At 53.0% G+C, this 24,961-nt stretch overlaps 1 protein-coding gene across 1 annotated transcript in view; it reads right to left on the reverse strand.

Annotated features, from left to right (window-relative positions):
• Positions 1-20,018, reverse strand: part of KIF21B (kinesin family member 21B) — an 81,846-nt gene extending 61,828 nt beyond the window's left edge. Inside the window, exon 1 of the mRNA XM_067531865.1 lies at positions 19,705-20,018. Within this exon, the coding sequence (XP_067387966.1) occupies positions 19,705-19,745 (41 nt within the window). The 5' untranslated portion in view covers positions 19,746-20,018. The remainder of the gene's footprint in view (positions 1-19,704) is intronic.
• Positions 20,019-24,961: the final 4,943 nt, after the last annotated feature.

Below are 24,961 nucleotides of genomic sequence, written 5' to 3' on the forward strand. Positions count from 1 at the left end.
AGGGAGTTGATGTGATCTGAGCCTGAGTGGCGAGCCGAGTAGAAGACGGGGATTCCCTCTGCTCCCCCTATTTTCTGGGCTGATCTTTCTGCCCAGTACCCCCTCCCATGGGAATGGGAAGACCTCTTACTCTGTGCTGTGAACGGGATAAGTAGTAAAAGAAACGTCGCTCCCTCCCTGCTGCAGAGAAGAAAAGGCATGCATGCCCTGCCGCGTGCATTGGCGTTTCCAGCCATTCAGTGCCAGTGCAAATTGCTTGTACCAGCCCGAGAAGGGAATTATAATTAATTACTATTTATATTGCATAACATTTCTGAGCCCCAGTCATGGGCCAGGACCCCACCACGCCAGGAGCTGGACAAACAGAACACAGAGATGGTCCCTGCCCCCAAAGAGCTTCCAATCTAAATCGCATTTCACCTCCCGCGTTGCAGTGATCTAGGAAATGACGGAAGAAGCAAACCTAATGAGCCTGTAAGTTACACAATCACATTTCAGCTAAGTAGGGCAGAGATGGGCAAAAATCACCCTCCAAGCCAATCCGAGGACCCCTACACAGCGGCAGTGGTCCACCCAGCCCAGGGGAGTAGCCAAACTCTGGCTAACAGAGCTTGAACTAGCATGCTAAAAATAGCAGCGTGGACATTTTGGCTCAAGCCTAAGGGGCCGGGTAGGCTTGAGCATCCATCCGAGCCACAACATCCACATTAAAATAGCAATGCCCTAGCGCGAGTCTGTCTAACCGGGCCGGAGACTTGCTGCCAGCCGCAGTGGAGACACCCTCAGCCCAAGTGCCTGCCACTCCCATCAGAGAAGGAGGAGCGGAACAGAGCACGCAAATCTGCACTGAGAACAAATCCCCCAGTGCAGACCCACGGGCATCAACCCACATCTACTTTGAGCGAGCTGTGCCCCACAGGCCATCCTAGGAGCTGCGGGTCAGTTCTTTCTGTGATCTGAAAACCATACAGACCCCAGTCACTGATGGTTCTTACACACAAATCACTGCCAGGGGATTTCATTAGCAATAAGCAAGGGGGTAAGCCAGCAGAGTTCACCGAGAGAGGCCAGTGTTGGTCTGGTAGCAGCCTGGTCCAGTTTGCACTCCTGAGCCCCTGATGTCAGCCCCAAACTAGGCCCTCTGGGAATCCATCCCTGTGCTACTCATCGTACTACAGCTGATGTGCAGTAACCCCCCAGCCAGAGGCAGGTATAAGGCTGCTTTTTAACACACACTCCTCAATCTGATTCACTGAGAAATCTTACAGTACAATAAAACACATTATCCTGATGGCTTTTGCGACACACCCCCTGCTGCTGTTCTCAGCCGTCTTGCTGGGTAAGCCTAGCCCGCCCATCCCATTCAGTGCACTGAGGGAGCTGGCTGGCATCCCTCTCCTCTTCTTTGAACCCGTGGCAAGAACTCCAGCTGCTGCTATTCCAGTCCCTACCCCAGAGCCTGCCTGAATTGGCCCTTTCTGGAGTGTGCTTCCTCTCTGGTCCATAGGAGGTGCTGTGCCAAACTTGGACCAATAGTCCTGGCCACACGCGAGACCAAGGCTGAGTTCTCCAGTACAGTGTCTCGCTTCCTTAGGAAGTACAGCACCCTGCACACATGCGTTGCTGGATGGGACAGCAGGTGTGCTTCCTTCCGGCTGCCTGCAGAGGAAGGACGCGTGTCCTATTAGACTGCAGCCACAGAGGGCACTGCAGAGCACCTAGCCTGCCCAGCTGCCAGGGAAAGGAACTTCAATGGAATAGGGCACTGGGGGGCCGGGAGGGAGGAAACAGCTGCTCACAACTTTAAATCCTTTTCTGCAATACATTTAAAAACTTCTAGGGGGGCCCTAGGAGCAGGGGCAGGAATATAGCCAGTGAACAGCTTCAGCGGGATACCTCATTCCTCTTCGCTCCGTCTCAAACGGTGTCACGGTCCTGTGCAATGTTAAACAGCTGCCACCTCCCACCCCAGAGCGGGCCGCACTTCACGCTGTGAGGCGATTCCCAAGCATACGACACACCGCCTTGGCCTTCACAAGTTCCTGCTTCTCTTCTGGGTGAACCCCGCTGAGCGCCCCCCGCGGTGCTGATGCATGGGAAACACCCTCTGGTAGGTGGCTTTGGGATAGAAAGGCCTAGAGTAGTTAGACTGCTTCAGTGGCAGGCTCCCTGGGGCAGACCACATCTTTGTTATGCACGAGGGGGCTGTACCTGTCCATCTCAGGCCCCAACACCATAGTTTCTGAGCCTCCCCCGGTCTTCAGCATATTTATCCCCACCTCCTTCCGCCATGAGATATGGTACTGCTGCCATCTCCTTGGACAGATAGGGAATGGAGGCCCGGAGAGACTGAAGGATTTCCTTGCTCAAGGTCACACAGGATGTGAGAGAGAGCAGAGTACAAACCCAGGTCACCGGCTCGCATCTTAACCACTGGGCCACCCTTCTGCCCCTGCACTGTGGTGGGTTCTCCATCCCTGACAATTTTCCAATCAAGACGAGATTGAAAGATCTGCCCTAGGGATTATTCTGGGGAAGTTCTCTGGCCAGTGCTATGAGGAGGTCAGACTCATCTAGATGGTCACAATGGTCCCTTCTGGTCTTGGAACCTATGAAAAACCATAATATGCACAGGGGTCACCCAGAAAAAAGGTTCAGCTCTATTAAGACTAAGGAACTGCTACGAAGACAAACTTGCACCTTCCTATTTAAACGACGGTTATATTGAGATAGCACCTAACAACAGCCTTAGTCAGCCTGAGCCTCATTGTGCTCGGTGCTGTACTGACATGCAATAGTTCACAGACCCTGCCCCAAAGAGCTTATGACCACCGTGACGCCTGCTTGCACAAGCCAAGAAGGAATGTAGATGTTGCTTTGGCAGGGGCATGGACCCTTTAAAAGCAGTCGCCCACCTTTCTGTTAAACAGGACGCACATGCGTAAGGGATACGAACCTCCATGCTTCAGGGCATGCGCCAGCCATTGACAGACAGGGGTCAGGAAGAAGCTTCCCACATGGGCAGGTTACTCCATAATTGTCTGCTAGGGGGCATTTCTTGCCCTTTGCTCTGAAGTACCTAAATACCTTTGAGGACTTGAGCCCTAGCATGGCTAATAGAGAAACAAGTCCCGCACCGCTGTTGCTGCAATGGGGGTGTTTGAGCACACCACCCGGTGCCAGAGTTAAGAGTGTTCTCTCATCCTCCAGGTTCCCCTCCAGGCACCTCTGCCCCCTGCCACCGCTATCACCACATCGCTGGCTTGGGGAGGAGGCTGGCCCGGGTGCTCTGCTCTCAGACACACAGAAGGAAGGATTCATTTTGCCCAGAAACGGGCCTCAGACCTGAGGCTGCTCCAGCCGAGAAAGGAAGAAGGGGCCGAGTGGGAGCAATAACGGGAAGCTTTGTCCCTTGGTGTTAAAGGTCACGCTGAGCAATAAGGCTCCCTCGGGAACCTCTCTCTCTCTCTCTCTCTCTCTCTCTAAGGGGTGGAGGGAGGAGCGGCGAGAGGATCCCACAACAAGTTAACAGCTCCCCCGCTTCCTTCCTGAATCCAAGCCACTTGCTGCAGCAAAGCCGAGGCCGGGAGGGTCCGTCACTCACCTGTCACCCTGGGGGCTCTGGGCTGCAGTTTGCAGTCACTGCCGCGTGGCACGATGCCTACGCTCTACCCACATGGTTTGGAGTGGCTCTGAAAGTGATGCCACCCCAGGCGTGCAGCCGGGGCCTTTGCCGAATGGAAGATCAGGCCGAGTTCCATGGCCTCTTTCCCCACTTTGTGGGGAGAACCGTCAGGGTTGGGCAGGGGACGCAGACCACAAGCCCTGGCGAGGGGATGCCCCACAATTGCCTCTGCAGAGAGGCACTGCAAGCCAGTGAAAAACCCCTCATGACTCCCGTGGTCCAAGCGGACCTACCTGATGGCCCCTAGGGTCTCCTTTGGGTAGACACCACATCCTGGACTAAGTCAGCCCCACGGCAGGGACCCACTGGCAACAGGGCCACATTGAAGAGAGCCAAGCCACCAGCAGGCGAGCGGGAGGCATCAGTGCAGGGTTATAGCCAGAGCGCGTAGGTCAGAGTGGGCCGAGCAGGGTGAGAACAAGGGCCTGATAGCAGCCAAGGCACCCACAGACATCAGTGGGCATTTCACCCCTCTGGAGACCGCAGCAGAGCTGGTGAAGAATTGAATTTTTGAGTTGGCAGCAATTCCTTTCCCCCATCCCCTTCCCAATATGCAGTTTGTGTTGAACTGCAACTGAAGTTCTGGGGAATTTTCAATGAATTGAAGAAGTCCATTTTGGGTCTGTTCCAGAGCAGGGATTTGAACCTGGGTCTCCCACATCCCAGGCAAGGGCCCCAATCACCAGACTAAAAAGTTACTAAGGGCAGGGAGTGGGTCCCTGCCATGGGGCTGACTTAGTCCAGGAGTGTATCGGTGACACCTCCTCCTTTGGCTATTTTGTAAAGGACCACAATTATTCATGTCAAATATACACATGGTTTTGGGTTGATCGAAACCGCATGTGTCATCAAATAAACTATCCGTTGGCAAGATTTCACCCCACGTAAACCGCGAGGTGAGGCCTGGCGACAGCCAAGGTCAGCAGAAACATCTCATCCAGCAGAAGCTACCACAAGCACATTCTCATGGCATAGGGTAACGGGAAGATGGGAATGGCTGCAGGACAGACTCAGCGCTGTAGCAAAGCTTGTGGTGGGTTTCAGAAGTCAGGCTTCTGCACTAAGGCCAACCGGATCGGCCTGAATGACCTTCCACTCGGGTTTTAGGGGAACAAAGTGACACAAAGAGGAAGGAGGGCCCCCGAGGTTCAGGGCACTGGCCTGGAACCCCAGAGAGCCAGATTCAATGCCCTGCTCCACCTCAGACTCCCTGCGTGACCTTGGGCAAGGCACTCAGGGCTTGTCTACACAGGGAAATTAATCCAGAGTAATGCAGGGCATGAATTTAATCCAGATTAATTGAAACCAGAAAAAGGTACTCTTACTCCAAAATCAGAGTGTCCACATGGGGAGCTGTTCTGGTTCATTTCCCCGTGTAGACAAACCTATTAGTCTCAGTTTCCCCATCTGTAAAATGGAAACAATGATACTTGACCTCCTGTGTCAAGTGCTTTGAGACCTGTGGATGAAAAGCGCTATAGCAGAGCATCTGTACACGGGGGATAATCGCATTGCCCTACCTCCCACGGGTGTCTGAGGATAAAGACAGTAAAAGTCACACTGGGCTCAGATACTACACAACTGAGGGCTTTGATAAGAGCAATAGACAGATCACAACCTGCACTCAAAATGGCTGCTTATCGCTGCCAACGGTAGAGTCCTCGCTGATTTAAAGGGACAGCCCGGAGGAAATAAAAGCACAATGGTTACAAAGGGGACTGCATCACCCGGTTCAGCGCCCCAAGTCATGCACAGCCTGTCTGTGTAGGAGGCTCAGACAAGCAGCTGGGGTCTGAGCCCTATCTTCTCAGACAGCAGAGAGAAACAGCAGCTAATTTTTGCTCCCACATACTAACTCCAGTTAAACTGTGATACTGGGAATAAACCTGCAAAGCCTGCTGCAGCGTGTGCAGAAGGGAAACCTGACAGACCGCAGCGGATCTGCTCAATGGGTCGGGCACCCAGGTATCAAACCCATTTGAGTCCTGGAAAATGAGCCATCCCAGGAAAGTGCCTCCCAGCACCTGTGGAGTGCAAGCCAGACGCCTGCTTAGAGAATCACTAGGGTACAACAGGGTCACATGCTTAACCTCCAACTGAGACTGAAACAGGGGGAAACCTGTTAGCATTTAACGTAGGCGGATATTGCCCAGCTGCATACACTTCTCCCCCCACTCCGCCCCTCCCGAGAGGGGGACCCCTGTGGCGGAGTCCTGTGTGACCTCCCATTGCAATCAGGCATGTCTCAAGCCTCTCAGCTCTTTAATCTAACAACACGGCATATTTTGACAGCCTCTGGTAGGGGATATCCCCTACGGGACCAAAAGGGCCTGCCCGACAAATGGGGAAGTGCTGGGCAAAGCAAGGCCATTGCCTGCTTTTCAATTAACACCAGAGACCACTGGGGAAAATACCCTCCCCCCCTAGACAGATGTGTCAGAGATTCTTATTTTGAGCAGGGGTGTGTTTGTTTTGGTGGGGGAGGTTAAGTGGTTTACCTACTGTAATTTTCTCCCATCCCCTCCACCCCAGTTATGCTGCTTTACCATCATTAATATTTCTAAAGCACCCCCAATTTTGCTGCTTTACTAAAATTAACATTGCTAAATCACCAGAATAGTAGCACAGAGTTGTCAGATCCTAACCCTCCTGTAGCCTTAAAATCTCCCTGACCCCCTGAGTTTTCTACCTTGCAGGGTGAATCCCCTGAAATAGCACTGATCTCCATGGGGAGACTCCTTTTCCAGACAAAATCCAATCCCAAGAAAAGAAGGAGGGTAACACACGCACCTCTCTCATATGGAGAATTCTCTTTAGTTCATAGAATAAAAATTACTGTCATTCTGATCGAAAGTACCTGGCTCTTCTCGTGTAAGGGTGAAAGGCACCAAGTAGGAATAGCTAAGTGTATTTTGTCCCCTCTAGAGGTTGTTCCACATAGGAGGATAAGAATCTAGTATTGCTATCAGTTAATGAAGTTACTTCTGGAGCATTGGGGTGATGGTCTGTCCTTTGGAGCTGGAGGTGTTGGGTTTAGTCACCAGAGAGGGGCAGGGAATATTCAGAGTGACTAAACGGCGCATTTAAAACAGAACCTGCCCAACTTTATACTATCAATGCAAAGTGAATGAGTGAGTGTGTAAGAACTTGGAGGTATTTCCAGGTGAGTTAGAGACAGCGGGTAAAATTTTCCAAAGGATTCAGATGCCTAAATCCCACTGACTTTCAACAGGCCCCTCAATCACGATAGACACTTTGAACACATGGATCCCACTGCCAGCAAATGATACCTGTCATGTTCGGGAAGATGCTCCCAGACTAAGGAATATTCTTGTTTAAATCAAAGGGACACAGTCAGGTTCTTTAGCCCTAAAACGTAGATTTAGCAAACCCCAGTCCCAATGAGATAGTCCATCTACCTTTTTCACATTTCAGTTATAAAAGCCACGTCTGATTGAAGCTGGCCTTGTGAAATTCCAGCTCAGCCACACAACTGAGGCAAGCGACTTTTTACTGAGCAAGGCAAACGCTCTTTGTTTTTCCCGCTATCATCACACTGTCCTGGAACGAGTCACCCCACTCCCTCAGAGCTGTCAGCGTAAAGGGCGGGTGACTCGGTGTTGCTCCTGCCCTGCTGAGTTCTTATGACAGTTTTAAGAGGCTGATTTAAAACCACCTTTCTGTGGCGATGGATGCCAAGCCCACAACAGCGCTCTGCTAACCCGGAACCCGGAAGTGAAACTGACTAGACCCGTCAGTTTTTCTCCTTGCTAATGTTCCTGGTCCCCTCTGAGTGAAATGCACTGAGCAGCCAGGCCCATCAGAATCCCGCATAGCTCAGCGACCGGGATAGGCCTCCCCTTGGTGTATCAATGCACTGGGTACCCAAAGGGGGAGGCTACGGCTGCCTGTGCTTTTCTCCTTTCCATGCCTCACATGGTCAGACCTCTGAACACTCCCTGTACAGGACGTCACGGGATGTGGGCTTTCACAATGCCTGCGCTCCACGAGTTCAGACCACTCCAGATTTCAGCCCTCAGACACTCAACTAGTTTCTATCTCATAACGTGGTTCTGGCCCCAGCCTCTTTCTCCAGGGAAGAAGACACCTTGGAGTTGGGGTAATAGATATTAGGTGAACCTTAATGCTCATGAAAACACAAAGATAAACAGCACTGCTCAAGCAGAGCAAAGCCATGGCCAATGCGTCTCCTCCACTCAGTGCAGACCCACGGTCCCCTTTTTATTCTAGCCCTGGGCTCCACCCCACAGCTCTGCCGAGGTGCCTCCTTTCTGAACTGCTGCCCTCCTGGCTATTCCCATCTGGTGACTCCCTTGAGTAGACGCCAATCGGCAGGTCACACAGTGGCCAGAGATCCACGGCAGACGAGGAAGAGATCACACGGCTCATTTCCCTGGTGCCCCGTCGCAGGCCTGAATCGTCTCTAGAGCAGAGAGGCTGGGCCAGGCCCTCAGTCCGGAGCATGCAATGGGAAAGCTATAGAGAGGGCACTGCTAAATCCCATAGATCCCCCTCCCTCCAGTTCCCATGACGACTGGATCTCCTGCAGCCATTCACTCCGATCACACACCTGTTTATCTCCCTCTGTCCCCATCTCATCTCACACAGGCTCTGAGCCCACAGCCGCCTGCCAAGACACTGGTTGCTTTCGCCTCCCCGGGGGCTGGGGCATCCCAGGGCAGGTTGTGGGCTGTGGGGATGCACTGGTTAGCTCAGATTCAAAGAGGTCTAAGCCACCAGTGGCCGGGGTGGGAAGACGGGGCAGAGTGGGATTGCAGTGGCTCGCAACGCATAATGGCCAGAAGCACCCGGCCCTGCAGGGCGGTTGAGCGCATCACCTCCACCACTGGAGCCAACGCTGGGCCAGGTGAGGCAGTGACTTCCAGCCCATCACCCATCTCTGCAGGCGGTATCCCAGGCCCTGGGCCCCCCGTCATTGGCTGGATCAGTTAAGTTTTCCAAGGAGCTTTTACGGCATCTCCCTCATTTCCCTTCCAGCTTGTCCGGCCCTGTCTCCTCATCCTCCAACCCCAGCCCGTTTAACCTCTCCCCCCATCCCCAGCGGTTTTGCAGTTTGAAGGGCATCCCAGCACGTTCCCCCTCCCTGCCCCAGCAAGAAGATGGGCTGGTTGCCGGGTGCTCCTGGTCTGCCATGCCCAGGGCTCACACCACGCCAGGTCAAGAACCCAGGACCACAACTCAAGCCGGGTCACTAAGGGGCTACTTTTCAGCTCTGCCTAGAGGGAATCCCCCTCTACCTCCTGGGGAAGAGTCGGGGGGCTGCCGAGGCAGCTAGGGGTGCCTCTGTCTGCTCCCTTTTCCCCACTCCCGTCTCGTGAGTAATGAGATGCTCTCCCCCTGCAACACAGGGAGCCTGCCTGCAGCTCCCCAAGGCCTGGGAGAAGACCCCAAGAGGCACAGAGTGGGTCTGAAGAGGGCAGACCAGATAGGGCACTGGGGGACAGGCAGATGGGACTTCACTTTCATTTCTGTAGCCAACAACAGACCACCTCCCCTGCTTTTTCACCCTACTTTGGCGCTGGCCAGGCCAGGCTGCACATGGGCTGTTCTCAGACTCGCACCACCCTGAAAAGGGCATTGCCCTAGCTGTGGCAGGGCAGCCCGCTCTCCCACACGGCCACAGCCGGACTTCCTAAGGCCGTGGTGACAATGGCAGTCCCTTAGGATTTTGTATCTAACCCAGCCCAGGGCAGGAGGTCATGTAAACCCCACTGCCAGGGAACCAGACCCCAAAGTCCATCATATTAGAAGCAACCCCTTTCCACCCGTTTAGACTGCAGGCCCAGAAGCTGAACCATGCCCCACTGTTCTGGTTCCAGCTTGGGTCTAAAACCAGGAGGGACTGATTTTTCCAGATTTGGCTCAGATGTAGCCAAAGGGATTGCTCATGTGAGATGCGATTCCTCCCTTGGACCAAGGAATCTTGGCTCCAGCGTGGATCAGGTGGCTGGAGACCATCTTAGATAGCACTAGAAACGCTAATCAGTCTATCTAAGGTATTTAAATGACCCCCATCCTTCTCATTGTGTGCCTCACAAAATGCATTTATCCTCGCACACCGGGTAAGGCAGGGCAGTGCTCTTATCCCCATTGTACAGATAGAAACTGAGCCACGGAGAGGCTACATGAGGCTAAGTGATCTACCCAAGATCACACACTGGGTGTCTGTGGCAGAGCTGGGAATTGAACCAAGTCTCCCAAGTGCCAGGCAAGCATCTTAACCACTGGGCCACCCTTCCCTATTTAGGTACAGGCCCCGTTGAACAGGGTTTTTACCCCCCCTTTGGAAGACTCGACACTCCAGCCACGTGGCCTTCAAGACACTCCCACACCTTGAAGGGCCATGAGAGCACAACCCCCAAGGATCACCCTCAAGGGTTAATATACTAGGAACATGCTTGATCCGGGCCCTTTTCCCAACTCCGGCTGTGGGGGAGGTAGGGGGCGACAGGAACCGCTGGCTCCAGGCATCAAAAGACTTGAAACCTGAGGGTTAGAAAAGCTTCGCCATCAACTCCAGAGGCTGGTTTGAAGTCGGTTAAACCCACCCGTGCACAACAGGCCATCCACTGTGGGAAAGCTTCCTCCCCATGCACAGGGAACACCCAGGATTCAGCACTCAGCCCAGCACCCACTGCCCCTTCCCCCCACGCTGGCTGTGTGCTTGGAGGCCGGCAGAGCTAAACAGGGATCTAAACAGCACGACACTAAGCAGTCTAAGGACCGCCAATGAAGGAGGCAGCAGAGGCGGCCCCGCCAAGATTAGCTGCAGCTGCACCGGACTCCCTTCCATCGTAGAGAGCAGGGCAATAAGCATTGTAGAGCTAGCCCTCAGCCAGTCTATCAGGGAGAGTCACAAAGCGACTGCACGACCTGGAATCCTGCATCTTTCTGGGCAGCCCATCTCCAAGAGGGCAGAGCAGAGGCAGATGGGGGTCAGAGACAGGCCATGAGAGCCATTCATCTGAGGGACAGGGGCTGGTTAGCACTGAGAAAAGATGGGGTCAGTATCCAGAACAATGAATGGGGCAGAGAAGGCTGGTCAGACCCCACTATTCACCCCATCTCATAGTCAAAGAATGAGACCATTCAATGGAATTAAAAAGCAGCACATTTAAGAGAGATGGAAATATATATTTTTTTCCTCCACACACGCACGTGCGGTTGGCCTACGGAACTCACTGCCACAAGATTTCACCGAGTCCAAGAGCTTAGCAGAATTCACAACAGTCGGGTATTTCTGCAGCTAGCGAGACTCACGGGAGTTCCAGTGAAGATTAAAGAAATGGCAGATGTTGTCCCATGTCATAGCCCACGGGTCAGCTAGGAGCTTTGGTACGCTCCCCAGTTGGAGAATTTGCAACTCTGGCAGCCTGCCAGCAACCTTAGGCGGTAGCCTTTGGCCTGTTCAGAGCTGCCCACCTCGGTCACTCGGCTCCCCCACTACGGTCATCCCCCGGGTTTCCGTCAGCAGCCACGCTACACTCAGACAGCCCTCTCCAGATACAGACTGGGAGCAGGCGCTTTCCTTTGTTAGCACGTTGTAGTCGGCTCTGAAGCAGGGACCGCTGCCTGCCGCCCCTTGGCTGGGGTTACAGGAATCTGTGCGGAGAGCTCTCTCCCCAGTCCCAGCTGGCAGAGAGGCTTTGCCCACACATGCCACTGCCAGGATCCGCCAAGGGAAATCACCCGCTCAGAAGCCAGTTTCCACCACTGCTCCCAGTTTAAAAACCCTGGGATTGTCACTGCTGTCCATGTTCATACTGGTCTGATTTTTTTTTTTTTAAATTATTCAACTGTTTCAATCTTTTTTTCTTGTAACAAACCAGACAAATTCTAGATGCCAACACCTACAACTCGTGCAAAGACCAAGAGACGGGCCTAGCATCTGCAACACAGGCCCAAGCTTCTCTGCCCTGGGGGGTACGCAGTGTCAAGGTCCTTCTCGCGCAGCAGTTGGGTGCTACAGAGGGGGCATTAGGCCAGATCTAGTTCCACCACCCGCACCGCACCAGAAGTGGCAGTAAGTGGAGCTGGAACTTGGATTTAATTCCTCCCCTGCTGCCTCAAACAGCCCAGAACCTCTTTGGTTTGCCAGTCTGTCTCCTAGGAGATCTCAGACGGCACAGCCAGCCAAGCCCAGGCCCGAATTCTACGCCAGCCGGTCTCTGCTGGTAACGTCGGCACCCCCCTGTTTGACAGCAGAGATGCCAACGCCCATCCCGGGCCACGCCTGGCTAGTGCTTCTGCTCCCTTCCCCCAGCACTAGGCCCTTGTGCCCCGCGGACAGCCCTGCTCCAAGGTGGCATGCGTTCTCAGCGCACCTCCTGCTCTTACTCCGCCTCACCCAGGGCCAGCGGGACGGGCTGCAACTTGCACATACTCACGCAAGACCTGGGCTCTTCCCTCTGGCTACGAGTCTCTCTCCACCCCACCCGCAAAGCGGCCAGTGCCAAATTCTAACCAGAGCCAGCCCCTTTGGCTGGAGGGGGTGTGCACCTCCCCACCTGGCAGGGCAGAGGGGAGCAGCCCCAGCTGCTGCAGAGAGAACAAGCGCTCGGCCTGGCTGCGAGTGATTTAGCAGCCCGGTTAGGGGAAGGCAGCGTGTTTATAAGAGCGCCTGAGGTCTGGAGGTTGCAGGGTTTAAATAAACTTGAAATCTGACTCGACTTCCTTCCCCAATTTCACAAGCTCCATTTCCTGGCCCTACTCAGCACTGAGGGGCATGCTCAACTGCTACAGGAAATGCTGGGCTAGGGGGGCTTTGGGGTGGGTTTTTTTGTACTTGAAAAGTTCTTTGAAACCCAGCACAGACACTCCGGGAGGGCCACCACCCCCCGCCTGGCCTTCCCCCCAAAAGAAACACAACAACGTTCAATGGGCCCCATCACATTGGCCCCGGAGTGGATCTGCTTTCTGGACCTGGGAGCGCATTCTACGGACACAAACAAGCCTGGAGGGCCAGCCCAGCCATGGAGTAAGGGGCCCGGCTCTGCTCCCATGAGCAGAGTGGGACCTGGAGTCTGTTCATCATCAGAAGCTCTGCTCTGAGGGCAGGATCTTGACTGTTTGGTGATGAGGACATCAGAAGCAGCTGGGGGGGTTGGATCTGGGGTGGAGTCTGCAAAGCTGACAGTTGGGGCAGGCAGGGGAGGAAAGGAAGGAGGGAAAATGGGAGATGTCCACTGCTAAATTAAGAAAGTTTGCTGGAACTGAGAACAGGAAACCCTTAGGGTGTGCTGTCTAGTTACGTGCAAAGTCACTTAGCTTGTGATGGCCACAGCATGAAGGCCACCTATGACAAGGAAAAATAACGAGGCTTGTGGCCTCTTCCCCCATCTTCAAGAAAGACAGTGACTATATTATTAAAACCTAGGGACTATCAGGAATAAAGTCTTCAGCCCAGTCTAAGTTTTAACTAACAAGATGATTTTCAACCCGCTCAGTTAAAGCGGTGCAAATGCAGGATGAACAATCCGTTCCGGTTAAGCACAGTTTAATCTCAGTGTTGCTTAATTTATTTCTTCATCAATCCAAACAAGGCTGAAATCAAATTAAGGGCATCCACACAGGGATTTGCACCAGTTTAACAGAGGGCTAGTCTACACTAAAATCACTACAGCTGTGCCAATGTAGATGCGCCGCTGTAGCGTTGCAAGCGCAGATGCTCTATGCAAAAGGAAGATTGCTTCCCTGTTGATATAATTACTGCACCTCCTCAAGCCACAGCATCTACATCAGCGGGAGAAGCTCTCCCACCGACACAGCGCTGTCCACACCCATGCTTAGGTCAGTGTAACTTACATCGTTTAGGGGGTTTATTCACACCCCTGAGTGACATAAGTGATACCGAAGTTAGCGCTAGTGAGTACAAGCCCTAAAGCTGTTCTCAAACTGATTAAACAAGAGCAGCTTTATACTTCAAGGCCTTAACCTTTCCTCTTTCTGCCAGAGGTCTCCTTGGAGGAGCAGAGAACTGGAGTGGAAGCTTTCCCTGCCCTTAACTGAAAGGGCAAACGTGTAACATATTTAACAAAGAACTTTTCTCCCATCTAATTGTCAGGTGTTTGAGTTGAAGTGGTCTTAAAGACAAAGGGTTCAAAACAGCCTAATTTTGGTGCGAATCCATAGCTGCAATTTATGTTGATGCATCTTACCCTGGTTTGAAAACCTGGTGTAAACTGTGTCTATATTACAAATCCAGTGTAAGGTTTTGATTTAGACCTTGCTTTTCTCTTGTCAAGGTTATGTTTCATTGACTAGACACAGAGAAGTTATATAAAAACAAACACTTTTGCCGGCAGGTTGCAATGTAACTATTTTGTTTCTTAGAATCCAGAACCATAACACGTAAGTGCCCAGAGAGCGAGACAAAGCAGACTGCTTCCTAAACCAGAGAAGCACAGTTCACCCTACCTTAGCTGTCTGCTGACGGCTACTGGGCCCAGATTGCACATTTCCCTACAGAGCCCAATCGCCTGCAGGATGGACCAAAAAAAGCACCCTTGAAATTTAAAGTGACAGCCTACAATTTTAACAGCGTTTTCAATACACCACAATCAATTGCTCAGTTTTTATTTCCTTGGGAATTGTGATGTCATAAACCCAGTAGTTCTCTGGTCATGCATAGAGTCTTCCAAGGAAAGAAAGACAGCCTGACTCTCTACTGTAAAAGAAAACAGTAAATTTTAAAAAATGGCATCTTTTAGGCCATTTTAAACAAAGGAGGAATTTTTTATTTTTTTTTGCTTGTGTTATCACGCGAGAAGATTAAAAAGGCATCTGGATAAGCAATGAGCTGGGGATACAGCAGGGCAAGCCCATCTACAGACATAATGAGAAGCCGGCCACATCACTGCCTGTCATACGTAGGTAATAAAAGAATCCCCCCAGCACACCTTGCTGGCAGATCTGCACCTCGAACCATCAGCCATTCAAGAATGCTCCATTGTTGTAGCTGGATTTTGCTTTGCTGCATTAAGTGCATCGTTTTAATAGACCCGTCTCTCTGTTGCTTTTACAGGCTCGGCTCTTTGATCCAGTTTTTTGGGGTTTTTTTTAAAAAAGAATTATGCTGCATTTCTGCAAATGGGGTTGGGATTTTTCCTCCCCTCCATGCTTTGAAGACTCAATTCTGCAGGTCTGGACTTTACAAACAGGTGCTGGAGCAGGTTCTGCACAGTCCCACCGGATGTTCCAGCCAGCCAGATCCTCCCTTCAGCACCAGTCTGAGAAGCCCCTTACTCCCCTCAGTGAGCCCAGTCTCCAGCACAGACTCTCACGGGGAACTACTCACCAGTGGGCATAAGGGGTTAACAGCCGGGTTCTAAGCATAACTTTGAGCCATAGATTCCTTCACCCTTGGTGCTGCAGCTCCCTCCTCCACGTGGAGATTACAGATTAATAACCCTCATTTGAAACGTGAGAGGGATAATTAGATTGCTCAGATTCTCTCCTCATCCCCACACCCACAGGATCTCTCCCTTCGGTCACAGTGACTAATGGCAGCCCCATCATAGGGGCTACCTCCATCCCCCAATGCACACATGCCCCCCCCCCCTTCTGTGTCCACGATGGCAGCCACACTAAGGCAGCTCCTGGGAGGCCACAGTGAGGAGGGACACATAAGCACTTCCATAGGTGTGTGGCCACAGGATCCCTGGGAGCTGGTGGGGCCATGCAGCACAGTAGAATCAAGGGGTACCCCAAAGGCTGGATCCATGGAATGAGGTACAGGGGCTGAGCGCTCAGCTACAAGCCCTGAAGGTCATGGGTTCGAGTCTCTGTTGATCTCACAGTGAAAGGCCACCGCCTGCTCACCCAGCTGCAAACAGGGTACCTGAGCCATTGGGGCAGAGCAGTCAGTCAAAGGCAGTGGGATGCGATTGGGGACACATCGCTCCCTTTTGCAGCATAGCTATGAAACTGACATGCTTTAATTCCATCAGTGGAGGAGCCATTGGCTAGGGGGAGCTTTCACTTTGTGGATCCATGGGCTAAGTGGGAGGGTAGAACCTCTGGCCACAGCACCCCGTTCCTCCCCAGGTCAAAGAAGGCTTTTTAAACCCCTCTGCTGCTCTGCCTTCCATGGAACCCGAACCCCCCAGAGTTTCCCCACCCCCGATAGAGTCATGCTGCAGAGGTGCAACTCCCCACTTCTGCATACTCAGGCACTTCTTCGTGCACAGAGGGGAGTACGCACCCCCGGCTGTGCCAAGGTCCGGCCACTCCCACAGGCCAGGGCAGAGAGGTCTAGCCTCATTCCAAGGGCTGTGATCCCAAAAAACAGACTAAAAATGGGGATAAACATCTCAACCCCCACCCCTCAGGGCATGAAGAGTCATTAGAGTCTGTCTGGTTCCTAGCAGGTAACGGGCTATAGATTTCCAAGCGTGCAGCATCATCAGGGCTGGGTTGGCAGAAGGATTCGCCAGCCAACCTTCTCCCCATTCCCATGTGCTGAGCTTGTTTGAAACCCCATCTCTGTATTGGTGGCAGACAAGAAACGCTAGGACTTTCCATGGCCCAGCCCTGTGTTTGGGAACCTTTCTGTATTGTGCCAGCACAATGCTGCCAGGAGCAACTGATCTGTGCAATCCTGCCCTTCTATCCCATTGACCACGACAGCCCTCTTCATTGTTATTTTAAAATCCCTCCTCTGTCCTGCCAACTCGCCTTCAGCTTCCAATGCATGCACCTGCCCAATGCCAGCTTTCATTAGCCAGACCAGCTGCAAATTGCCTAGACCCCGAGTCAATATCTGGAGTTAGGAGAGGCTCATCTCTAAAGACAATAGAGCACAGGGCAGATCTGGTGAGGATCAGACTGAAAACCCATAGAGCTCTCCCGTTCACACCCCCTTCCCTTTGCTGATATCATGTTTGGGCACCTTAGCTAAGCCTCAGTCAAACACGAAGGTCCCTGATGCTCTCCAGAGGATGCGCAGAATGCAAGACTCCGAGACTTTGATTTCCTCTCTCCCTCCTTCCCGCACCCTGTCCCTTCTGCACACACTTGGTCCACTGAGGGATTTCCAAAGCTACCCACCAGCAATCCCCCTGCTTGAGTCTGAGAATTAAAATAACCCCTCTAGTGAACACAGGCTAAAGGGATTAGCTGGGAGCAGGGCACAGCTGATTAGAAAGGCCCACAACACTCCTCCTCCAGAGCTGTGGATGTTCTTTCACCTCAGAAAATGGGAGCCCCCAGCACCCCAGCTTGGGGACTTTCGGCAGAGGATCTGTCCTGAAAGAAATGCAAGCTGAATAATGTGTGGGTCTCTGACCAATGGGAAACCTCTGTGCTCGTCTATGCTGGTGTTTTCACAAGTGCGCACCCGTGCAAACCCCTAGGGTAGACAATTTAAACCAGTGCAGCACATTTGGTGCTGGTTACCTGAGCTAAGATCCCACAGCAGACAAGGTCTCCAGACAGTGCCCTCCCCCACTGCCACCCAACTCAGGGGCTCAGCTGCTCCAGTTAAAGGGCCCCCCCCTGTTCTCAGCAAGTCGGTGCGGCAGACTCCATTGACTCCACTCCAGATTTACACCCCCTCAAGCCAGATCAGAATCTGGGCCACCAGGTTAATCCTCTCCTGAGCCAGGAGGGAGGAGAGAGGTACCTCCATATTAAAGAGGTAGGAGATCTGGGTGGGCGGGGGTGCACGGCGGTTCCTGTTGACGGCTGTTTCTCAGACGCCCACAGCCCTGCTTCAAGTGCTGCATTTAAAATTACCTCTTGCACTAGCAGCCAGCAATCCCCCAGAGGGGACTGCCACAATGTCACTCGTAAGGACAGAGACTCCCACCGCTCACCCATCATCACAGAAGACAAGGAAAAATAGAGGTGACCACTATAACCAGGGCAGGGAGAAGAATTTGGAGAGACAGCTGGGCCCTGTCTACACAGCCTGGCCCAATCAGATTCAAAAACGATTCAGCTGGACCCCATTTTAGAGAGTTCTTATGGAGGGCAACTCCCCAGAAAGGCCAGGTTTAAAACAACAGGGCCTATAATCCTACCTCAGTTAGATCACCAGACCTCTCAGTGCTTTTGGTGGAAGTGTGTACAGCAGGGGGGCTTTAAGAGGGCCCAAGCCAGGGTCACTGGTTTTGCATGGGAGCAGCAGCACAGCGACCCAGCAGACAGGCTCCCGGCTTTGGTAACCTCTCAGCACAGGGCGGGGGGTCACCTCTGAGCAGATGGAGCCAAAGGGGAAGTGCTGCCCAGAGCCAGAAGTCGGAGCTCGTCCTCTACACTGGGACAGCGGCTCCGTTTGCAAATAACTTGCTTGCGAGAATGCCCTGTTACACAAGGAAGGATGGAAACGGTCCACTCCTTCCCAGCAAACCCATCCCCTTCCACCCTGGTCTCCCCTGGAGCATCAGCTCAGGAGTGCTTTCCACACGGCAGCTTAATAACCAGCATTTACACAGTGGGGTCTCCTCGAGTCCCCTCCCTCATCTCACCCCTCCTTTCTTGGCAACTAGCAGCGATGAAAATGACAGACGGCTCCAGGATCCTAGTGGCTGTGCTCAGAACACACCCAGCCTGATGCGGCTTCAACAAAGAGCCCCCTAATTTGACAAGGGCTCTGCAACGCTCTTTGAGATAAGGGCTGCTTGAGATTAGATGCCGATTCCTTACTGGAAACCTTCTTGCCACAGTTTCTCCCCTAATGCCTCGTGCATGCTTAGACTCACCCAGCACTGCTCACCATAGTTCCATTAACATCAAACAAATTAGGTGCCATTTACGGATCCCTCATTAAAAAAAAAAAAAAAAGATTCAAATGCAAGATCTTCTCCCCATTGTTCCCAGGCCAGGAGGAAACACAAAGAATGCTGAGATGATGCATCTCGCGCACTGTCTCCTACCTTCCCACTTACAATCAGGAGACGCACACCTTCAGGGGAGGATAAAGGGACGGCGGCAGCCACATTTGCTACTGTTTGCATTTAACACACCCACAAAATGGCCATGAAACAAGAACATTTGCTGAGCGAAAGCTGCAAAGAGGTAAACCAGTGCGGGACAACAAAGGTAAAGCTGTACTGACATTCAGCAATGACATTTTAGATGCGCTCCCCCCACCACCACTGGAAGGCTGCTCAGACGCAGGGAAGAGTAAAGTCCTGGTTACAACAGATTAACACCGAATTATTTCAAAAATATTGCCAAACAAAACAAAAAATTAAAACAAAAAAACAAACCAAAACTGTCAGGCCAGGAAGCGGATTTTTGGTTGATGGAGATAAAAGAATCTAGGAGGGAAAGAGGGTCATCCAGCCCTCGTGGAAACAGACCTCTATTTCGTTTTACAACCAGAGGCTTTGTTTAGCTACAAAATAAAAACGAGAACAATAATAGGAGCACACGCAAGACGGAGAGGAAACCCAGCAAAACGCTCGGCTGGTGTGTGAAATACAGGATTTCCTCGTTTGTTATCTTTTATAATTGTCAGCACTGCTGGATTCAGAGACAGAGAGGGGGAGCAGCTCTGTTTTTTTTCCCTCAGAAGACAGACCGATATTGATCTGTGCATTTAAAAAAATAAAAACACCAAACATCCTATGCAAGGCACAACACACACACAAGCGCCTAGGCGGAAAATAGAACAATCTTGAGCTGCGGAGGCTGAGTGGATTGAGTGTGAAACAGACACACACAGGCACACGCCCCAGCATAGTGATCAGTACACATCCATGCCCTCGATAAAACTCACACCCCATGCCACACACCCAGCAGAACCACACGGACCTGCACACGCACAACCCCCCACCCCCGTGGAACCCCACAGAATTGTGCACCCCTGTTTAACCACATGAAATCCGAGGAGGAGGAGGAGGAAGGGGGGCAGCCCGGAGGAGGGGCTGCACTGCAGCAACACAAGCCACCTTTGTCTGCCCCATGGCACCCACCTGCCACAAAGGACTCGCCTCCTCCCCACGCGCCCACCCACCCCAGCGGCCCCTTACCTCACTGCCACCTGGACGCAGCAGTCCCCGGGGGTCGCCATGCCCGCCGCCTCTCACCACCCCAGCGGCGTGTGGTGCCCAGGGGCGCGCAGCGCATGGGAGGCGGATCCGGGCGGGGGGTGCAGGGGCCAGACAGAGCCAGGGGGTGTGAGCGGCTGCCGCAGGAGGAAGAGGGGGGATCATGCTGGGCTGGCAGCTCCGCCTCAGGGCTGAGCGGGGCTCTGCACCATCGCCCCCTTCCCAGGGATGCTGAGCTGGGCGGGGGGGAGGCAGCGAGGCCAAGCGCTGCAGCGAAACTGACAAGCCTCAGCCTGAGCCTGAGCCTGAGCCTGTTCCCCTGCGCCGGAGCCAGCCGCTGAGCCAGCCACAGCCACCCCCTCTGCGGAGCGCGGCTCCCCCGACCAATCCGGGCCCGGGAGGGCGGAGCCGGGCCGGGCCGGCTTTAAAGGGCTGGGCGATAGCGTGGGAAGGAGGGTGTGTTCGTGTGCGGGTGCGAGCGACACACGCGCTGTACCTCTGCGTGACACACACACACACACACACACACACACACACACGAGAGTCAGTCAGTCAGTCAGTCTGTCTGTCTGTCTGTCTGTCTGTCTGTGGGGCTGAGATGCGGTTGTAGTGATGTCCCTGTTAAGTACCTGGTCTCCCCAATGAGTGTGAGAGATACACGCCCCGGCCCCCTGCCCAGAGAGGCAGGCTGTACACGAAGGGGGCGGTAGAGAGACACGCCCTGTGAGCTACATCAGAGCTTCTCACCAGCCAGGCGGCTGGATCGGCCCCTGTCCCTGCCATCTCCCTGTCACGGTGCAGGAAGGCAGCACGCTGGGCCCTGGTATGGAAACACTGATCTAAAGGGGACCCAGCAACACCCCAGTCGTGTAAATCAAGCGGTGTGTGGCTGCACACTAGCTCCCATGTCTGGGCACTCACCTGGGCGCCTTGCGGCCTGTCAGTCAGGCTGGGAGCTGTGGAACAGGCTGTCAGCTCACAGCACACACACAATCCAGCTCACACTTTTAATTGTTATATAATTTCCCCCCTACCCCCGAGCGGGGGTTGGTCTATTGACGATCCTGGTGTGTCAGAGATGCACCATTGCCTCCTGCTGGATGCAGGGTTTTAGCCCTGCTCCTGGGACTAGCATCTCAGGTCTCTCTATTGGGGTGAGGGGTGGGAGTTGCCTGTTGAGGCAAGACAGCTTGCGGGCTGGAACTAGAGACTGGGTTCTCGCCCAACCCATTTTCCTTTAACTCCAGAGAGTTGTAGGTCCGGGGACCTATGAGTGCTGGAGACCAGCCTGAAGTTACTGCATGGCTGTGAGAATCAGCCTGCCTGAACGGTAACCCCAGACTCCCACACTTGATGCATGAGTATCACACCAGCTGCATGGTACGTCACAGCTGCAGAGAGACTGCTGCCTCTGGAACAAAGAGTCCTGAGTTCCACTGCCGATGCCACAGCTGTAAGGCTGTGTGTGTGTGTGTGTGTGTAGACTGCCATAACTGGAGGGGTGAAGAGAATAAGTTAGCTTCCTCCCACTGCTGCACGAGTTGCATCTGTTAGCAGCTGCACAGGTGGCCAAGAGGGGTCGGGCCTAAAGAGGGATTCATTCAACTAAGAGACAAACCCACCCCCACAAGGTCAGGATTTATTCCCAGCTCCGTCTGCCAATTAGCAGACCTACAGTGGCACTTGGCCTTGTGGCTCCCTGTTCTCCACCAGCACCTGTGTTAACTGTATTCAGCACACCCGTGGGAAATACAGTGCTGGCCACACCTGCCCAGCTGAGCTGGGAGAGGAAACTGCTTCCACCCTGCCTGGAAGCTGAGGCCCAACCCTTCTGAACTGCCTGGTCCTTTATCAGGTGGGCTCCTTCTTTAACAGGCCGTGATGCTCCTCTCGCCTACACTGATTTTAGCTCCAGTGGAATCCCTGCTGGTTTACACTGGGATGGGCAGGGTCAGGCCCTGGGACCCTCAGTGGGAGAGGCTGCCACCAGGTTTCACTGTAGTTGCTTAAACCAGGTTTTCTTGCTCTATGCAACCAGTCTCCTCCCCTACTTGAGCCCTCAGGGAAGCCATAGGACCAGACGGATCTCTGGTGTAAACACCTTGGCTTGTGGCATTACATTAAAGGCCAAAATCATCCCTGCTGTATGCTCTGCTTTAGCTTTCAAAGGAGGCAGCATGATCTAATAGTTAAGGGAGGGGACCAGGAATCTGGACTCCTGGGTTCTGCTCCCAGCTCTGTTGCTGTCTTGTGGCATGACCTTGGGCAAATCACTTCCCTTCCCAGTGCCTCAACTCCCCACATGAATAAAACGGGCACAACCATATTGCTCCTTCTTGGTGATCTTTGGATGAAAAGGGCTAGATCCAGGTGTGAACACTATTCTTATTTTTGAGGATTAATTATTAGCAATAATTATTTCCACTATCATTTCTATGGCAACCAGAGGTGTAGCAGAAAGTGTAGGTGGCTATAAATAATTTGGAAAGGCAAGTGTGTGCCTGGTTTCTAGCCCAGCAAATAGCACCCCCCCCCCCTCCTGGGGAAATAGGATGGAAGTGTAACCCACTAATGAGTGTGTGTTACAGGTCCCCCTCTGTACCGATCCAAGCCCAGACCTGAAGACGAGTTCTGGGTAGCTCAAAGGCTTGTCTCTTTCATTAGCGGAAGTTGGCCCAATAAAATATATTACTTCACCTGCCTGGTCTCCCTCATATCTTAGGACCAAAAGAGCTACAACAACACTGCTGACGATCCTAGGATATGTCTGTTAGCACTGCAGAAGTTTGGCTCTCTAGCTCATACCATAGCAGCTCATCTTTTTTGCACTGGAGGTCCCCCCTTCGATCCCTGGTGTGTCAGCCACTAGAAGATGGAGTTTCACTCCCTTGTGAAGCCGACTATTGGAAACCAAATTCATTCACACTTCCTCACCCCGGCAGCTTCTGATTTCTGCAGGCAACACACATCAGTGGCCGATGTTGCTTCCTCCTCATCAGCATGAGCTGGTGCTCCGTGGTGGGTATCTCCATGCCAGCTCTATGTAGACTGTGCTGGATCAGTGATATGTGAGCCCCATTCCTATGCCTGTTAGTTCCCCTCACAAAACCCTCACACTGAGACTCTGTGGGGTGAATTTCCCCCCTTGGTGGTTATCATGCACTCATTTGCTTGGGCGGGCTGATTTGCTGCTAGTCTCTCCAAACCTGCACAGGAAGCAATAGTGGCTGGTAGGGGTTTCCCAGCCGCTTATATGACCGGTGTCTGTAATGACTGCAGCGTGTCACTTAAGAGGGGCATTTCCCAGGAGAGCGACTGCATCCAGTGTCAGTGAATGGGAACAACCGCTGCTTAGGTGAAAGAGATTTTGGGGGGGTGGGTGGGAGAAAACCACCTGATCAGAATGACTTTGGCTAACTCCACGGGGTTAACCACGGGTGAAATCCAAAGCTCTGCCCTTTTAATATAGAAGCTGCCACATAACAATTAAAAGAAGTAATAATAGTGGAAGGCAATGAAGACCATGTTATTACCATTTATTATCTGTATTGCAGTAGCCCTAGGTGTGCCGGGCATGGACCAGGCCCCATTGCGTAGGCGCTGTAGAGAGACCTAGAACTTCCAGTCTAAGTACAGGCTTTTCCTTTAAATTGTTCCAGACTCTTCTAGTCAATAGTCTAATTGTAAAAGGGGCGAGCCCCGACTCCCACTGACTTGGTATCCCATGAAAAATATCGTACTATCAAAATAGCCTTGAGTGGTTGTCACGCCGCTGATGAGAGTTGACATTTATACAGAGCTTTTTGTCCCGAAGTTTCCTGCACGTTACAGACTTACGCATGCAGGACTAGTTCCCTGCAGTAGTGAAATGTAGCCCCCCTCGGGTGGAAGAGAGCAGCTGTTCAACAATGGACGGTAACGCCAATATAGAGGTTCAGAGACAGCGAAGGATGCCAGGGCTAGCTGAACTAGCAGGGGAATCTAGGTAGGCAGGATGCAATTAGCCACAATGGACTGGAGCAAGGCTACCACCCCAACTCTCGTGCAAATCGCCACCGGACCCTTAGTGACTAAATGAAGTCAGAGTTTCTCTTTTATAGCTCATCTAAAGTATGGTTCTTTTGGCAGCACAGCACCCCCTACTGCTCCTTGGCAGGAACTGACTCTGGGGAAAAGCACCCTCCCCCCCCTGCTGAGTTAGCAAGCTCTCTTCTTGCAGCACTTCAAGCAAGGGTCCCTGGGTGGTCTCCCACCTGGTTGTGGACATGGCCTACCTCTGCTTAGCTTGGGAAAGGCGATGAACTCCCAAGGGCCCGATCCTGCCTGTAGCATGCCCACTGCAGCTGATGGGCGTTCCAAGTGAGGTGGGATCCCAGGATGGGGAGCTGAGGAAGTTCAGCACCGGGCTGTGAAGCAGGAGCTCCGAAGGCACAAATACAGCTTCTCCAAGAGAACCAGGGGCACAGCATCACACCGCCCAGGCACACTGCCTCTGTCCTGTTCACTGAGGGCCGGGCAGCCGCCTTTAGTAGTAAATCAGTCCAGCGCGGTGAGACCTCGCAGTCGTGGCGGTGTCCAGAAGGACAAGGCCACCGGAGCCATTTCACACACCCCTTAGCCAGCCACCTCTCGCCCTCCATGAATCTGCAGCTTCGCAAAGGTATTGGCGTGTGGGAATTCCGGCGGTGGGGGCCTGGTTCTTCATGGATGGCAGGAACCAGCACAATAGCCCCTTCCCGCAAAGGGCTGGCAGAGAGAGCGCTCCCATTACAGGCCCAGTGCTCCCAGTGCCTGGATCAGTGATTAATGGGGAAATAAGCTCTTTCCCATAAAGAATTCCATGCCCAGCTCTCAGATCTCTCCCCTCCTTACCAGCATGCTCCCATCATGGTCCCGTGTTGCAGCCACCACCAAGCTTCCAGGCCAGAAAGACAGTGCTGGAGGGAAAAGGTTCAGGACCTCACAATAGATCTTACCCAGAGACCATCCCGGCTGGGCACAAGCAGGCCTGGATCAAAGCCATGTGGGCACCTAGGCACATCCTCCATGCCCGCCACAGCCACCACCCTAGCAGAAGGTAGCCCCTCCTTCTCCCACAGCAGCGTGGGGGCCGCTTTTTTCTGAGGTCAGTTGGCTTCCTCCTTGGCACTTGGGTCACTGCTCCCCCCTCTGCTGCAAGGTGGGTGACCAGATAACAAGTGTGAAAAATTGGGACAGGTGGTGGGGGATAAGAGGCGTC

This window comes from Emydura macquarii, unplaced genomic scaffold (assembly GCF_026122565.2).
Source record: "Emydura macquarii macquarii isolate MOO-44397 ecotype Brisbane River unplaced genomic scaffold, CSIRO-AGI_Emac_v2 contig_3220, whole genome shotgun sequence".
NCBI classification, from domain to species: Eukaryota; Metazoa; Chordata; order Testudines; family Chelidae; genus Emydura; species Emydura macquarii.